This window comes from Epinephelus fuscoguttatus, linkage group LG20 (assembly GCF_011397635.1).
Source record: "Epinephelus fuscoguttatus linkage group LG20, E.fuscoguttatus.final_Chr_v1".
In the NCBI taxonomy this organism is placed as follows: Eukaryota; Metazoa; Chordata; class Actinopteri; order Perciformes; family Serranidae; genus Epinephelus; species Epinephelus fuscoguttatus.
This window is the reverse complement of record NC_064771.1, coordinates 33,526,450-33,544,918: the sequence shown is the minus strand read 5'-3', so window position 1 is coordinate 33,544,918 and position 18,469 is coordinate 33,526,450. Positions and strand designations below refer to the sequence as shown.

Sequence of the window (18,469 nt, the reverse complement as noted above, 5' to 3'; positions counted from 1 at the left end):
AACAAAACAATAAGAGACTCAAAGACAAACTCACGCACCACCAGCTGATTAGTGGATTTGTCTTGAGTGATTGGAGTCCATCTGTGAGCTGATGTAAAGAGCGCCATGTTACAAAAAGTAGGAGCACGGTGCTGCGTATCAAGTGTCGGTGTCTGCTTACTATCACCATGTCAACAAAACCAGCACACACAGGCTCAGGTGAAAACACAGACTTGTCTCGGTCACCTGAAACCAAGATTAACACGCGAAGGCCCTTAAATCATTGATACGCAGGTGCAAATGATTGTGACACAGCTGCTGTGGATATATCCCTGCACAAATACAAAGAACTCTTTTTATATTAACTCATCTTGGTACATTTATTATAAAGAAAACATTTTTAGTATCCACAAAACATCAAAATCAAGTCTTTATTTGCTTTGGTCATAAAAATGTAATAAAAATTGACTGTGCTTTGGTCGCACTGCACACACACATATTTCTCTCTGTGTATTGATTATGTAAGACATAAAAAAGGAGGTTTAATTCCCCCAAAAATCTACATCCATGATAATAAAAATAAAAAGTTAATTTACAATAACGTTATTGTTCATTCGTAAGGATGTTTGCATGAGGTTAGGCAGATTGTGGAGATAAATAACAAGAAAATGAGACGTAATAAAAATGTCTCCAGTACTTTGTTTACTTGTGCTGATACCAGTTGTTTGTTTAGGTGTGAGTCCATTGATTCCAGTATCAACCTGGGTGTGGTGTCTGCTGCACGCTGCACGTGTACAGCCACAGGGTTGTGTTTGTGTATGTTTATCATCTAAGCTTTTACAGGTGACATATGACACGTGTGATCAAGTATGTTTTGGTGCTATTTCTCAGGTTTCTTTTTATGGTTCTCGTCACCGAGGTTGTTCTCTGCGAACAGATCTGGGTTCTCGGCCAGCGTGGCGCGGACCTTTTTCTTTTCCTTGAAGCGTCCGGAGTGGGACACCTTGACGTGGCGGCCCTTGGTGGCAGATTTATCTACAATCTTCTCCAGCCTGGCATTGAAGTGGCTGTCCATGTGGTCTGTAGGGGGGTTGTTGCTTGAGTGCTCTTTGTTTCCGGTGTTGCTGCCATACTCAGCCGGGATCTCGTACAGGACCTTGGATTCAGATTTCTTCTTGCGTGAGAAGGTCAGCTTCCACCAGCTTGGTTCAGCCATGGCACCAACACAGACTGGAGGACTGAGCTGAAGGGCACAGAGCACACACTTAGAACTGTGGAGAACAAAACTTTATTGACAATTATTATATTTACACTTGGCATTAAACATTTTATCGAGCTTAAGTTGTGTTCAATTTGCAGCCCGCAGCCCAAATCTGGCCAGCAACAAGGTGCCAGATGGCCCGCTAACCATTTTCTAATTCACAATTAACTTAAATTGATTCACCGGGATTTTTTTTTGCACTTTGAATGTGAATGAGGAGCCAGAGTGCATAAAACCCCATCAAAATAGAGCTTGCTTCCTTCTTTCCTTGCTGTAAAAGACACATTAAATGCAAGTAAAGCAGTTTGAGAAGGTTCCTCTTTTGCACAGGCATAGATTTAGGGGGGACGCGGGGGACATGTCCCCCTCAATATTTATTATCAATGAATCTTCTCATCTTGGCCAAGCTTACGGAGATCACTGAACCCATCTGAGGGTGTGGCATTTAGTCCAGCTTGACAAAGCCAATAGCCCTTTTTAAATAGGAATTGTTTGCAGGAAAGCCCAATCAGTCTTTTTTCAGCATTGGCAGTATAAAAACAAAATTGCAGCAAAATGCCGCCTGCCTACTTTTGTTTATACAGAATGTGCCTTTTTCGGGGCAATGGGGGGCGTGAGCAAGTAACAAAACGTGTAGCTCAGCGTGTGACGTAAACAGTGACGTGGGAGGGAAGCCACGGCTGGTCAGTCCTTCGGCAATTCTCTCATAAGCCGTTCTTCACCGTCCCCGTCATCTGAGAGTTAATGGTGTCTTCGTTTGCGAGGACAAGGAGGGCGCGCAATTCCTTGTCTCCCCAGTTGCTCATCTTCACAGTGTCTGTCAGGTTTGTGTTTCCCTCTTGCTACTAGCTGCTCGCTAATTCCTGCTATCAGCTGTTTCCTGTGAGTACACTGCCAGTGGCTCGCACATGCGGCGTCATCAACAGCTCCTCCCACAAGTCTTCAACAGCCCCTCCCGTTGCAGAAGGCTTCCTCGTTCTTTTTAAACCAAAATGGTTCCACCAATATGTCTACCCTATGAGGCGGAAAATTGGGCACCTTGGATCAACTCGCCAGCCCGGCTGTGTGCGTCTAAACGCTCGCAGCTTGCCGGCAAAATGGCCCAACATTCGCCGAAAATCTGGCACTGTAAAAGGACCTACTGTCTTTAGCGTACTGCCTGAAGTATTTGCGGCACATGTTGAGTTCATATTTATGGATTTTACGGATCAGACTGCGCATACCCGGCAGGATCGGGATCCCTGTTCAAATTTTCTGGGGTGACTCCGGTAGAGCTGCTGGTGGCCCATCTTGTCTCTTGCACTTTAGAGTCCAAAATATTTAAAACACGTGCTTTTGTCCTCTCAAAAAAAAAACATTAAAGCAGCAGAGAACTTTCATTTCGACAGACTGCTAGAAGACAATGTCAGCAGTGTACGTTTCTGCAAGTCACTTTACGTGTATCATTTCTTTGTCATCTGGAAGGGGAGGGTTGAAAGTCACCTAGGTGAGATGCCTGCCTAACTTAAGACCACTGTTCGAGACCAACAAACAACAAAACCACCTGTGATTTTTTGAGTCATTGCTGGTTTTCCAGCAGCTGCACGAAAAGTTGTTCATTACAGAGAAATTGCAGTGGGTCCAGCCAGGATTGTGCCCCCAAAACCAAGTAAGCCAAAACTTATTTCCATGACCTTGACCAAGTGGTATTTGTGCCTAAAAGAGAAGTAAAAAGTTCAGTGTTTCCCTCTGAGATGTAGAGAGGCAGAGATATAAGGTAGCATCAAATGGAAATACTCGAATGAAGTACCTAAAAACTGTGCCTAAACACAGTAGTTATTTAGTTACTGACCGTAACCTTAATATTGGCGTCAGCTGTCTTTAACACATGTCCTGATTTGTGTTTCATGTACTGATATTATAATAATGTTTTTGTACGGCTGCATCAGAGCCATCGTCAGAGAGCAGACAGTAACTATGGCTGGCGTCTGTTCATCATCTCCGTGAGTAGCAGGTGTAACCGAGTGGGGGCAGGACACCTGACACTCTGCCCTCAGCTGATGAATTAATGAGAAACTGAAGAGTATCCTCTGTCCCTCCACCGTGAGATCTGATATGAAGTCAGAGAACAAACAGGCCTGATGAGGAAGCAAGCTGTTGTCTTTAAAGCCAAACCAGGAGCTCGGACACACGTTATGTAACAGCAGAGTGAAGGGGAATCTGCCGTCAGCGAGGCACATTGACCTCTGGATTATTCATTTGGATGATTTAAGTAACAGTAATTCACATTTATGGATTTATCACGTTGGCATGAAGCTGTGGGGATTCTCTGTTTCCTGACAACAGCATTACTAAAATAACTTCCTTATGATGTCTCTGGGTCGTAAACTAGTTTATGATCCGTCGTATAAAATATACTTAAACAGGACTTATTAACTCAAGGTCCACTTACTAGCCTTTTTCCCAGAGCTTTCAGTCAAATCTCACTGTCTTCATTAGAAGCTTGAGTTTGCTCTGAAGTTCTTGAGTAAAGATTATTTATTTATTTGTCCAACTACTATTTGACATCTCATACGGCGGATAGAGCTACGATTAGTTGATTAATACATTAGTTGATTTACAGAAAATTAATCAGTAACTATTTTTATAATCAAGTAATAATTTCAGAAATCTTTCGAGCAAAAATGCCCCAAAAACGTGTGTCTCATATTATTGTAAATTTCATCTTCTCTGGGTTTTGGACATTTGATGAAGTCACCTGAGGTTCTAGGGTATTATGAGAGCAGTTTTTACCCTCTTCTAATCTTTTGTTGACCAAACGTTAAATCAGTTACACAAGATAAGAATCGCAAGAGTAATCAAAAACAAAAATAACTGTTGTGTGTTCTCCCTGTGTCAGCGTGGGTTTCCTCCAGGTGCTCCAGCTTCCTCCCACAGTCCAAAGACATGCAGGTTAATTGGTGACTCTAACTTGTCTGTAGGTGTGAATGGTTGTCTGTCTCTATGTGTCAGCCCTGTGATAGTCTCAGCGAGGTTGCAGAGCTGAAACTTCTGCGATGTGCGAAGAATGTAGGAGAACACAAAAACCCAAATGGTACTATCTAGAGCCAGTGTTTGATTTGTCCATTCTGGGCTAGTGTAGAAACAACATGGTGGACTCCATGGAAAAGGACCCGCTCCATGTGTGCATGTAAACAGCTCATTCTAAAGGAATTAAAACACAACAGTTCTTATTTTCAGGTGATTATAAACTAATGGAAACATAGTTATAAATATTATATAACATTCCTGCCAGTTGACGTCCCTAACCCTACACACTGGACCTTTAAACGTGCAATATGTAATTTTCAATAACGCAATAACAGTAACAGAAGACAGAGTTGGGTGACGTCACTAAGTAGCGTGGGATCATGGGAGTTGTAGTCATATAACAGATACAGATCTGACGTTCCTCACTCCATGAATCCGAAACCGACCGTGGCAGCTCTCTTCTCATCCCAGATTCTTTTGGGATCGCTTGGTTGACCTGTACGTTTCCGTTTTATCGGCTTGTTTACTGGGACAGCTTCAGTGTCAGAAGGTGCAGCAACTGTCAATGCATAATCATGATCCATGACGAGTTAGCTTAGCCTAGCAACAGTAACGTTCATTCTCTGACGTTTCATCCGGTCTGCTTCTTCTTCTTCTCCTTCATTTAATGGCTATGGTAACTGGAGTTACGTCGCCATTGACATGCGACCTAATGACACGGTCCGTAACTTTTATTAATATTTCATATTTATCTGGGTTTGAAAAATTGTCGGAAACATTTCTGATAATCAGAGTACACAACTAAAAATATATAATATTGGTTTAGTCGTTTTTAGACATTTTTATGTGGAAAAACTACATATTATACCTTTAAAATATGAAAGAATATTAATAATTTCTTTCAAAATGTAGGCTGAAAATATTTAGAATCCTGAGCCAAATGCTAACTGAGAAACACAATACGTCACCCACGCAAAGTTACAGCTGATGAAGCAGTGTTTTTCTTTGTGCACCAATATAACTGAATTCTTTTTAAATGCATTTTGACAGAAATAAACTTCAAACTTTGAGCTGTAAATAAATATAAAGAGTGTTTAAGTAAAATTGTAGCCAGTAATCTTATATGAATTCCACAGACGCTTTATGAGGCCTGACAGGAAGCACGGAGCCACATTAATCCTCTTTGGTGTGGTCATTTTATCGTGTGGCACCTATGCAAATATACAGTCCGTGCCCTTTGCAGAGACACTCATCTCACTCTTATCTGAGCCATGTGATGTTTGGGCACCTGGCGTGAACTAGGCAGGGTTCAGGAAAGACACAGAGTAAGAAAGGACTGATTTGATGTTGTGATAGAGTTAGAATAGAAGCTCAGGGGAACATTTTATGACATAAGCGCTCTTGTGCTTTATTATTCTGGACGTAATGTGACTTCTCGGCCTCGTGTTGCTTAATTACACTCATTTCAGAGCTGTTACAGATGCTCAGGTGACAGGTAGTGTTTCTGCAGCAACCCTTTTCATTCCTGATTTCGGCAACATGGACGTGTTCAGTATTTAAGAAAAGACAGGTTCCTGTATAACAAATGTTTGCTGAGCATTTGCATGGTATTGTTGACTTTTTGTCGAGCAGTTTCTGCAGAACAGGCAGCACTTTCACACCGCGTTAACTAAGAGAACATAGCGGTACAATATGCACACATATTTCTTTTCACATGTTTGACTTAGATGTGACCTTTGAGACAAAAAGCCCTGTTGACACAAAGGAGGCCCTCCATAGCTCTCTTTAATAAGTTACCATGTTTTCTGTTATGTGTGGGTGAGCAGCTCAGCTCAGAGATCACAGCGTGAAGGGGAACGCCGTGGCCACATTTGGAAATCACTAACCAGCTGCAAAGCCTTTCAATAGCACAATGTTTGAGCTGGAGAGACAGAGAGGAGGCTCCAAGGACACCGAGCTCTGAGCTGCCCTCATAATTGAGCTGGAGGTTCATTTGATTCTCAGGTTTCCTCCCTGGTGCCAGCTTCACTGTTGACCCGTAACAGCAAAGTTGACTGAGTTGATGAAGGGTGTTTTTTAGCTTGATGTTTATAAGAATGCAAATTTTCCTTTTTAGTGTTTGTTCTGTGGACACATAGGTCACAGATATCTGAAGGTTAGCTTTTCTTAAAACGTCCTGTGTGCTTATAATGGGACATTATGCCAATAAGGGTTAAAAATGTTACTGGGTTGATGACTATATCACAGACGTATGGACTCGAGACACGTGACTTGAATTTGAGTCAGACTCAAGTCACAATTTTTTTTACTTTAGACCAAGCAGTAACCTTGGGGGCTGAAAAATGAAGCTGACGCTAAGTGCCGAAAACTGCACTTCCTTTAGTGGCCACTAGGGGCTGGCTCCAGTCAGTCCCCATAGACCCCCATGTTAAAATGCCCAACTTTACAGCAGAAATAAACATGTTTGCAGCTTGGTACAAAAAACAGTCTTGGTCTCTGTAGCTAATTCAGCCTGTTCTCAATCTGAACTCATCAAACACCACCATTCTGTCAGCAATCTGGGCGTTTGATACCGACACACAAAGCCACCTTCTGTGACAGTATAATACGCACCATGTAGCAGCAGTTATTGATGCAGTGGCCACCTGCTGAAGTCGTCAAATACTGGTGCTACATCAGTGGATGTCAACATAAGATACTAACGCACAAAGGCACCTTTTGCGGCGTTATGAAATGCACCATTTGACAACATAATACAAGGAGCTGAAAAGCCCCTAGGGTAGGCGGGAGGCAGGAACATGGGTCCAACAAACCTTGGACTTTCACCCGGGAGCTCGCTGTTAGCTTCCTGTGTGAATGTGGAGCCAAACTATGATGGTTTTTTTTTTAAACCTTACCACTTGCTTTTGTTGCCTACACTTTACCACATGTTTTCGTTGCACAAGAAAATTAACGTAAAAACAAGGCTTTCACCAACGTCGTAAATTTATTTTGAAAAAGACTGAATGCATCTAGCAAGTAGAAACTGTGCATTTCCTGTGAAAAAGGAAGTGAAGTGTCATACGTAGATGTAAAAGTCCGCAGACAAAGCGACAATATCTGACGAACCTCTCATGGAGATGGAACAACTTCAAACAGACTCATTTTAACAAATAAATATGATATTTAAAAAGCTTTAGTGATTTTTGTCAATTAGATGTATACTCTATTGTTACAATTTCAGTGCATCTAGGGACATTATGACTTGTTTAGGACTCGGGATTTGACTCTGGGGCTGATTCCAAAGACCTGAGACCTACTTGTGATATGTAGAACAATAGCCACTGCTTTCATGACTGCTCAAACATAACACGAGCTACAGCATCAGTTGAAATTACATATCGACAACATGAAGCGTATTGATTGGTTTATGTGTGTCTACTTTTTTATTTCCCATTTTCTAATATGTCTTAAAGTCAGACGTGTAACGCCTGTCTCCATCTTGTAAGGCTCCAACCACAGAGGATTTTTTTTTTCTGATAATCAGTAATCATTTTGCTCTATTAAACATCAGTAAACAATATAAAAATGCTCAAGATGGCAAATTAAAATGTCTTTTTTAATCTGACAGACAGTCCAGTGGATTTATTATAATATAAGATCGAGAAAACTTGTAAATCCTCACATTTGAGAACCTAGAACAAATGTTTTTGCTTAAAAATGGTCAGTTTTAGGTGGTATAGTTGCAGGTATTTGACTAGTTGTTGCAACTGCATTGTTTTAGACTGTGAAAACACCAGGACCAACAGTGAAAATGAGTCTTAAAAACTTTGTCGCCGATGCCTAACAAAGATAACAAACATATTAGAAAGTTGTCAATTAATTAAACCCATACTTTGGCTTTTTCTGGATCTCTTCTTTGTCAAATGTGCATTCTGTTGTCAAGCATGTAAAACCAACAGCAGTTTCTGCAGCAGCTTGTTAGAGATTCAAAATAGCTTTCCAATATGTTTTCTTACCTTGTTGATGACGAGCTGGCTGAAGGAGATTCTCTCAGATGTGAAACTTTCCCTCCATCATGCTCACAAATTCTTTACCTCCTCTCTGTTTTTAATTCTTCTTCGTCTTCTTCTCAGGTGATCATGCACAGGTGCAGCATCTCTCTCCCTCTCTGTCACTTTGTCCCTCTGTTCTCTCCACTCCTGCACACACCCTCCTCAAACACACACACACCTCAACCCTGCCCCGGCTAAGTGCATGAGTGAGTAAATGTTGCAACCATGTGATTTAGAGAGGCCTCTCTTAAGGCCGGCCCAGTCCACGTCTAGATTACTGACATCAGGGGTAATGTGAACCTGAGAGGCGAGCAGCTCTCCAAACTGCAAATAAATTCCCTTTATCAGCCTCACTTTAAAACCCAGTCCTGTCTTAATGTGGAATTTGGACGCAGAATAAAGTTTGTGTTTGAGTTTTCTCGTCCCTGTTACATAACTCTGAGTCGTAAAGGCTCTGAAACATCATCTGAACGAGGTGAGTGGCCCCAGTGTTTTGCATGGGTTGCGTAAAATCACAGACAGTGAATGGACGCTTACTTTGCAAGTTTGGTTTACATTCAAATGACCTGAAATTAGGCCACTAGAGAGGCACTCCTGCAGCTCATGCAGGGATCTAAGGGCCATTTTCATTCTGTCCAGCTTCAGTTCACAAGACTCCTTTATTTTTTTTAAAGTCAGCATATAAGAGATTATTGAATGACAGAAAACTGCCCTTTAACCCCATAAAAAGCAGCAGGCCACTGGGGGGCCAATCATTAATGAAACACTAAGAACTTGATTTTAAGTTCCGCTGGAGATCCAGCTGGAGCTGGAAATATGCCAGGTTGAATTTAGAGGAAATGTGCACAAAATAATGCACAAAACATTTAATGTATTTCCCTTTGATGCAAAAGCACAGCCATAAAAACATGGAGTCAAACACTGGATTTGAACAACTTTGAAGCTGCATAATGGGAAATAGAAGGCAAATAAATAGATGCTGGGGGGTTAAGATGACTGGAGAATTGTCTGTACACACATGTATCCATGCACATGGGTTTAAAATGGTCTACAGATAGAAAATGACCCAGTTACATTAGTATTTTAGACTCTTGTGCTACTTCTATATAAGAACATGTAGTGTTTCTGAATTATTTAGAGAAACATATAACTAATATACTGTAATATTTAGTAGACTAATAAGTTTTACTTTGAACTACACTACATTTATCTAACAGTAGTAACTTTACAGCAGTGTTTGAAAGTAACTAAGTACATTTAGTCAGCTGTACTGTACTTTAATACAATTTTGAGATACTTGTTCAATATTTAAGTATTTCTATTTTATGCTACTTTATACTCATACCCCACTTAATTTATCTGAAAGCTGTAGTGACTAGTTACTTTGCAGATTTTGATTATTTATATGAATTATAATTTTAGAAATTAATTTATGATGAATCTTACAGATTAGGCTTTTCAGCTGAATATAGATTTGTTAAAATTAGCTCCACCTTTACCAGCTGCATGGAGAACTGAATAATATAATATAATATAATATAATATAATATAATATAATATAATATAATATAATATAATATAATATAATACATTATGATTTAATTTAATTTAATTTAATTTAATTTAATTTAATTTAATTTAATTTAATTTTCATTGCTGGCAGTTGGTGTGTTGACAGTTCTACACCGCCCTCTCCTGGCAGACTGTGAACCTGCACCCAATCAGAGGCTACACCCTCCACCAATCAGCTGCAGGCACCAGCATAGTGAACTCTCATTGGTCAGTCCTTCTGGCACTATAACGTCACCTCCTTCTATTGGCTCTCCTTCCCGTAACGTGTCATAAACAGTGGAAGTCCGTATGGTGACAATACATCTGAATAAAAACCTGTTAAATAAATTAAAATGAAACCGTAAATTATCGGAAGTGCTTTCGTTTCGGAGAGTTAAAGAAACAATGGAGGTAAGATGAGATAACGTCTCTCGTGACGCGGTGTCTATGTAGCATGCTAGCTAACGTTAGCTAGCTGTCACACAGGCAAAGTTCAGCTAACTGAAAAATAAAAGTAATGAGAACAGTTTGTCCTCTTATTTGAGATTTTCTGCTTTCTGTGCAGCTGTTAAACGTTACATAAAATGCAGTATCTTCTCCCTGTATAATGCTCTGCCACAGAAATAGCGGTTAAAGTGTAAAATACTAATGTTTTGACTGTTTTCTTAATTCAACAGAATATTCAGAACCTCCCAATCGACATCCAGACCAGCAAGCTTTTGGGTAAGATACTAAAATTAATTGTGCTGCTGTCAATTGAACGTGCTGATAATGTGCAGTGGTGGAGGAAGGAGTATTCAGACCCTTTACAGAAATAAAAGTACTAATACCACACTGTGAAAACACTGCACTCCAAGTAAAAGTCCTGAACTCAAAACCCTACTTACAGAAAAGTATGTCTCAGAAAAATGTACTTAAAGTATGTGAAGTAAAATTACTCATTGTGCAGTGAAATGCTCCTTTAAAGTGTTTTACTATTATATATGATGTTTTGGATGAATATTACAGCTGCACTAATGTGTATGTTGCATTTTAATGCTATAGATGTCATAGGTTGTGCTTATTTTTACTCCTTTATGTACTGTTGGGGAGTTTATTCTACAACAATGCATCAGATTATATGAGATCATCATATGTTTGCAGCATCACTGTCCTGTGACAACCACAAATCCAGAAAAAGTCAACTTTTCATGGGGTCAGAAAAACAGCCCTGTGATGGAGCTTTGTGACGATGCATTTTCCAGCTGATCCAAGAGGGTTTTTAAAGATTTTATTTAGCTTAAAGTAATAGGAGAATTCTCTCAACACATAATCCATTAGTTTATCACAAACATTTAACATCAACACATCTGAAGATACATGGTTTTCACTGGACAGGAAGGGGATAAACATTTGTAATTTCCAAGTAACCAAAACTGTCAGACAAATGTAGTGAAATAAAGATTGCAATTTTGTCTCTGTGAGTGTTTAAAAGCAGCATAAAATCAAAGCTCAAGTAAAGTACAAGTAACTCAGACTTGAGTGATTGTTATTTTCACCGTTACTTATGTTTCTTTTCTACCAACTGTTCCCTGTAACAAATAAATCAAATGATGGCAAATGCTCAGATGTTACTGATGTTGAATCCCTCTGTGTCCACAGACTGGCTGCTGGATCGACGTCACTGTAATCTGAAATGGCAGAGTGCAGTCAAAGTGATCAGAGAGAAGATCAATGCTGCCATCCAGGACATGCCAGAGAACGAGGAGATCAAGCAGCTTCTCTCCGGCTCCTGTAGGTCCATTACAGCCACAGATTGAGCCTCTAATATTTTATCAGTACATTAAGGTTACAGAGATGAGCGTCCATTTGTCTGGAAGATATCCAGGAGGTTGTTTAACAACACTTCTTACTATCTTGATTTAAAGGGAACGTGTAAATTCAAATTATATAAAAAATATATGATATCAGAAACAGTTGTCTTGACCAAGTTTACTTTTTGTATTTTATATTTGCCTTCACAATAATGCATTTATAATTTTCTTGTGTCCTATAATACAACCATTTTTTGTTTGCTATACTGTCTTATTGTCTTACATGTCATATTGTTGTATGTTGTCATGACGTTTCCAGCTACCGTTTTTGTTTGGTTTCGGGAATCTTGCATGGGAAAATGCTTAAAAATCTTGCTGCACAGCCAAAGAAATATGTTTTTTATCCAGATGGTAAAAATTCTTGAAGGAGTCTGAAAATATATAGTAAACAGCTGTAATTGTTGTTATTTGTCTCAGTCCCTTACAACTTAGTCCTGCAACAAAATCATCTTTTTTTCCACCTCTGTGACTCAGAGAATAATTCATTCCTTATTATTTGAGGTCACATTTGTTGAATTATAAACACCTCATTGTTGCAGCTTTAGCCCTCAGCTGTATTAGTATGTGTATTGTTATTTAACGTAGCGTAAATCCTGTGTAGTAATTGTTAGTTTCTGATCTGTTCTGCTCTCCATTCTCTCTATAAATGCCTAAAAGTTGTCATACCTTGTTTTGCTTGTTTGTTTTATCAATAGACATTCACTACTTTCACTGCTTGAGGATAGTGGAGATACTGAAGGGGACTGAGGCTTCTTCCAAGAACATCTTTGGCAGATATTCATCTCAGAGGATGAAGGTGAGAGGATTCAGACAAACTGCTATTGTCTCACAGCCTGAGGACTGGCCAGAGTTTAATTAGTACCACAAAGGACGGGATTTATTCATCCTATTTTCCTCTGCTCTAAATCTACTGACACCATCCTAACACTGAGAGTTGAATTGGGGTTTCTGTGTTTGTTGTCACAGGACTGGCAGGAGATTGTGTCCCTGTATGAGGCAGATAATGTCTATCTGGGTAAGTTCAATATCTTTCCTTTTTGGTACGATTGATTCGTACCATGTCCAAGTATGATTGTCTCCCTCTCCAGTCCCCTGCTGCTCAGCTTTAACACCAGTAATATTTTTCAGTACTCGAGTACGCCCACATCATCATCTATGTGACATTTGCTTATATTGTCGCTACAGTGTAGAAAGAGCGCCAATCGCCAGATCCCAAGCCCACACAGTGGAGTTAACCTTCACATTATGGCTGCTGTCATTTATATTATGGAGACAGTGTCAGGAACGACCCTCTTGTTGTCCTTCCAACTTTATCACCCATGGCCGTGCAGTCCAGAGGGTGAGATTGTAGGAGATTTTGGGAGAATACCAGCAGTGCTGAGAAGACCTTTGCACCTTTACTTGCTGACTACTCGTATTAAGTTTATCACACCTGATTAGAGCCATAGCCATGCTCACATGAAACATATTTACGACTATCTTTTCAAGTGAACCCAGGCACGGATGAATGTACCGTGCCCAAGTACAGCACACAATGTTCACACTAATCAAATGAGTTGGACAAGTGTGCTTGGATCACGGCCCAGGTCCCTGATGTGAAAGCCTCCTTAAACAGACATGCTTCATGCAAGTAAACTGACTGTGCCTCCAGTACTTGTTCTCATTCTGTTGTAGACCAGCGAGTCCAAAGTTATCTTTTTCTAACTTGTGAAAACAGTATTTTTTGTTGCTGCTGCTCAGATAATTTCCATTATAAAATATTTATGCATATCATTATGATTTTCCCTATTATAGGACATGGGGAAATAACATCCAATGATAGAAACTAAATCATTTCATGTATAGAATTCATTAATAAATAAAGAATTCATTGTGTGTCCCAGCGGAGGTGGCCAGCCTGCTGAGTCGCAATGTGAGCTATGAAGGCCCGGCTCTGAGGAAGCAGCTGGCCAAAGCCCAGCAGCTGCAGCAGGAGCTGAGCAGGCGGGAAGTGGAGTGTCAGAGCTCGGCCGCAGACCTGAGGGAGCGCTACTACGCTGCCTGCAAACAGTACGGCATCACAGTAAGTACAAGAACATTATAAGAACATTAAAACACTTTTCTTATGCTCTCTGTGTTTGCATTCTTAATCCTGTTGACTTGTTTCCTCTCACAGGGAGAAAATGTGGCCCGAGAGCTTCAGGCTCTGGTCAAAGACTTACCAGCAGTTCTTGAGGAAGTCGGGAGGGATGCAGTAAAGTTCGAGGAGCAAATCAAATTTTATACTGCTTTCACAAACTTTGTATGTGAGTGGTGAGTATAAAATAAAATAAATTATTTTTTAGTCTACACACACATTATTAACAGCAGTGAAAATGAAGTGTGAAACACATCTCTGTAGCTTTAAATACCTTGAGAAACTTAATCATTTGTCATATTTGCTCACCTGTCGTTATCTGTAGGTCTGAACCCGTCCTGCCCATGCTCACGTTCGCCCAGAGGAGAGGAAACACAACGTTTTACGAGTGGAGAACAGGGAATGTTCCCACAGTTATTGAGAGGCCAGTTGTGGAGGAAGCACCTTCTGATACAGTCACAGATGATACGGTTGGTTGCACCTTCTCTATGTTATGTAATAATCAGGATCATGTGATAGAAACGTAACTTAAGTAAAGTCTTTTAAAATCTTAAATCCATCTTAATTTTGTTGTACATTTAAATGTTATAGATCACAGCCTCATTCAGATTATCACATTTAATAATATATTTTAGTGTTGAAACATTCTGTAACTCAGCCCCAGGACTCACGTGGCAGCTTTGTGCTACTGCCAGATGTTTAATAATGCCAGAATAGGTCAAATAAGTATATTAATGTGTTAATTCACAATCAGTTTTCCTCACATCTGACTTAATGTTTTTGTATGATGTTTTAACCCCGCTGTAGATCGACTGGGGCGACTTTGGCAAAAGTGCAGACACTCAGGGCATCACTGCTGGCATCGCTCTTGAGGAGGGAATAGACTGGGGCATCAGCCTGGAGCCGAGCTCTGAGGTCAGACAGCTGAACAAATCTGCAGTTTGATTTTATACACACTGTGTTCACCTGATGTTATTCAAATTTTTCTACGTAGATGTTTGAATAAATGAAGTGCAATCTCTACAAAAAGATTATATTAATACCTAGTTTGCATTCAGCATTTATTGGTATTGATAACATTCAGCATTACTTACAGATGTGATCCCAAGCCAGTGGGTTAAAAAGAAATTGGAACTGTCTGCTAAAGATGATGACGAAACAGTTAAAATACTGAGCAAAAAATAATGGATAAATAGGTTTGAATAAGTATTTAAAAAATGGATAAATGGTTGAAGTTAGTAGCTTAAAATAATACATAAGTGTTTGAAATAAATGGTTAAAAATAATAGATAAAGCCTTAAAATAAGTAGCTTAAAATAATGGACAAATGGTCAAAATGAGGAGCTAAAAATAACAGATAAATGGCCGAAATAAATAGTTGAAAATAATGGATAAATGGTTGAAATAAATAGGAAAAATAATAGATAAAGGCTTAAGATAAGTAGCTTAAAATAAAAGACAAATGGTCAAAATAAGGAGCTAAAAATAACAGGTAGCTTAAAATCTCTCTTGATGAGAAGGTAGCTTAAAATAGCAGATAAATAGGTGAAATAAGTGGTTAAAAATAATAGATAAACAGGACAAAATAAGCACTTAAAAATAGATAGATTGTTGAAGTAAGTAGCTTAAAATAATGAATAAATGGTCAAAATAAGGAGCTAAAAAATAACAGATAAATGGCTAAGTAAGTAGCTTAAAATAGATACATATTTGATATGGCTAGCTTAACAGATAAATGGATGAAATAAATTGTTAAAAATAAATAATTGTTAAAACACATATTTAAAAATGGATAAGTAGTTGAAATAAGTCGTGAAAAAAATAAATGAATGGGTGAAATAAGTATTTTAAATGGATAAGTGGTTGAATTAAGAAGCTTAAAATAGGGTCTGTGAATACACATCAGACAGTAAAGTTTGGGAACCACAGCTCTAACAGCTCCACTCTCTGTCTGCCTCCCGCAACAGGACACTGGTGCTGGTGGGATTGACTGGGGTGACAGTGAAGCAGCTCCCATTGAAATTGAAATTGTAGACGCGGGCGCTGACTGTAACTATCCTTCTTTCTATTTTCTAAATTTGCCGTTACAGCTGCAACATGTGTCACATTCTCAGCTGTTAAATATCTGTTTGCTGAAGATATGTGTGCCATCTTGCAGGTCCTGAGGGCGTGGCAAGGGGCGAGGATGCCTTAACTGTTCTGGAGAACTCTCAGTCTCGCAGCCAGTTCATCGATGAGCTAATGGAGGTGAAGACTTCAGTCAGCTAGTTTCAAATTACTCTAGACTGTGCATATTCTTACATATCTTTATGTTTGAGATTATGTCACCAAAGTTGTGATTTTAATAAGTTTGCCACCAGCTTCAACATTTCAACCCAGTTTTTTTGTGTGTCATTGGAGAAATCCAGACATCTGCACCTCCTCTTGGCTCTGTTCAGGCTTTAGAAAATCTAGCCTGTGTGAGGGGAGACTGTGGCCAATCACAAGTCATTTCAGAGAGAAGGCGTTCCCATTGGCTGCTGTACAAATGCACATGAGCATGCACGTCCCTTCAGATGATGAGAGTCTGATTCAATGGTGGAAGTTGAATCGCTTTAAATGAGTAACAGAAGAAGAGAAGAAGAACAACAACAACAACAAGTAAAGCGTACAGCATGGACGAAATGTACAAAGCTGTGACGTTGTCCACCATGGTAGCAGTTAGCTGCTAGCTAACTGTAGCTAACTTGTTTGTCCATTGTTTGGTCGTGAGGTAACAGGTCAACCATAAAAACATCCAGTACTAACAAGCTGAAAGGGGCATATCTCCACCTGTCGTAGAGGAGTCAGACATACTTTGGTCAATAAATATATTCCCCTCCTCTGCTTGTATACTGGGACAAGGACAGTAGGCCAGTTAAATGGCCTAGTCAAGCTGTGACTGTAGCTCGATGTAACTGCATGTAAATGTACTGAGTGGGTGATGTCGGAGCTTTACAGGCTCACGAGTTTGCAAAGTAAACAGGACAGTTATTCTCATAGAACTGCTTCTATAGAGCGGCATCGGGATCACAAGAACAATCAGGATGATTGAATGACTAGTACTCGTACAGGTTACTATATGAAGCACATGAATATACCCGTGCTCGGCTGTTGGGAGGGGCTTAGGAAAACTGCCTAGCCCAGCTTTAAGATGTTTACGTGTTCAAATTCAATGACTGCAAACAACAAGGACTATGTGTGTGCATGACAAATATTAGTAAAAGGAAGTTGCAGTATTTGTTTGCTTGCAGGCTGCAGGGAAGTTGACAGTCACAGAAAAGTTAGTCTGATTCACCAGAGGTTGACTGTGGAAGCCTGCAACTTCCTGCGACTATAAGCCTGTCGTTGGCTTTATATTTTGGCCACCCCCCACCCCTCTTTTGTTATCTGCGTGCAACCATTTTGCAAGGCCTCCATCGCTGCGTTCTGGGCTTAGCGCTGTCCAAGACTGTGGTTTAGAGGAATAAAAACAACCTAGAGCCTTTCTTTCTCCCAAAGCAAAAAGATATCGGTGCTTCCAGACCTTTCTCCAGTGCTGACACAGCGCTGTGGAGGTAGGCCTGGCTATGCAAGACGACAGAGCAGTAGACTGAATCGTGGGGTTCAGGGTTGTTTGAAGGAGGGCCACCATGTTTACTGTTGCTGAGTAGTATTTGGATGAGATCATCTATTAGATTTGCCCCAAACATGAGACACTTGTTCCATGTGTCTGTACAGCTGGAGGTGTTCCTAACCCAGCGCATCAGTGAGATGGGAGAGGAGGGAGACGTGGTAGCTATGAGCCAGTTCCAGATGGCCCCCTCTGTCATCCAAGGCCAAACCCGTGAACACGTCCGGGAGATGCTGTCAGAGGTGCAGGACCTCCTGGGCCGCCTCACCTCTCTCCGGATGCAGCACCTGTTCATGATCCAGGCATCGCCACGGTACGCTGCCATACCTTATCCTCACTGTATCAGTTCAGTCAGCATAAACAATCATTTCTCTTTTTATTAATGTATGAAATGTGTTGCTCAGGTATGTTGAGCGTGTGTCCGAGGTGCTGAGACAGAAGCTGAAGCAGGCAGACATCCTGCTACTGAAGGCAGCCACAATGGTTGAGAGAAGGCAGGAAGCCCTGGAGGAGCAGTCCAGACTGGAGCCTCGTGTTGACCTGCTGGCAGGGCGCACCCGGGAACTCCAGAAAATGGTATTGGATTACTATTTCAATTTATTTATGTTCGCTGGGTTGGCAGTTTTCCAGCTCACTAGAAAGAGGAGAGTGTGTAGCCTGTTTTTCACCCCTCAGAGCATCCCAGTAAACATTTGTCACAAGATCATTAATCTGATCACTGAAGTTTTACAGTGGCAGAATAATTGAAGGGAACATAAATATGGCTCGTAATTAATATATGTTACACACTAAAAGATCTTGGTAATTATGAGTATTAACTGTAAATTGTTTTTTGTTTTTGCAGATTGAAGCCGACATTTCAAAGCGATACCACAACAGGCCCGTTAACCTGATGGGGGTGAACATATAGTGAACATCACAGATGTCTACTGAAATTATTTTGTCATGATCTACATGGAGAAATAAAAGTGGTATTTAATTTTCAGTCTTGCGTGCTCTTTACTTATTTTAAAAAAATTAAAACAGGGTAAGAAA

The 18,469-nt window shown here is 40.2% G+C and overlaps 2 protein-coding genes across 2 annotated transcripts; one reads left to right on the top strand and one right to left on the bottom strand.

Moving 5' to 3' along the window:
- Nucleotides 1-355: 355 nt before the first annotated feature.
- prr15lb (proline rich 15 like b) lies at nt 356-8,500 on the bottom strand. The gene is made up of 2 exons (XM_049563127.1): nt 8,248-8,500; nt 356-1,222 (listed from the first exon to the last, which is right to left on the bottom strand). Exon 2 carries the CDS (start codon nt 1,193-1,195, stop codon nt 860-862), a length of 336 nt encoding a protein of 111 aa, XP_049419084.1. The 5' UTR covers nt 1,196-1,222; nt 8,248-8,500; the 3' UTR covers nt 356-859.
- A 1,599-nt stretch (nt 8,501-10,099) lies between these two features.
- On the top strand, nt 10,100-18,419 carry cdk5rap3 (CDK5 regulatory subunit associated protein 3). Its single transcript, XM_049563965.1, has 14 exons — nt 10,100-10,245; nt 10,512-10,557; nt 11,476-11,607; nt 12,383-12,483; nt 12,654-12,702; nt 13,571-13,749; nt 13,843-13,979; nt 14,129-14,273; nt 14,611-14,718; nt 15,771-15,852; nt 15,962-16,050; nt 17,542-17,747; nt 17,839-18,010; nt 18,279-18,419. Exons 1-14 carry the CDS (start codon nt 10,240-10,242, stop codon nt 18,342-18,344), a joined length of 1,518 nt encoding a protein of 505 aa, XP_049419922.1. The 5' UTR covers nt 10,100-10,239; the 3' UTR covers nt 18,345-18,419.
- Nucleotides 18,420-18,469: the final 50 nt, after the last annotated feature.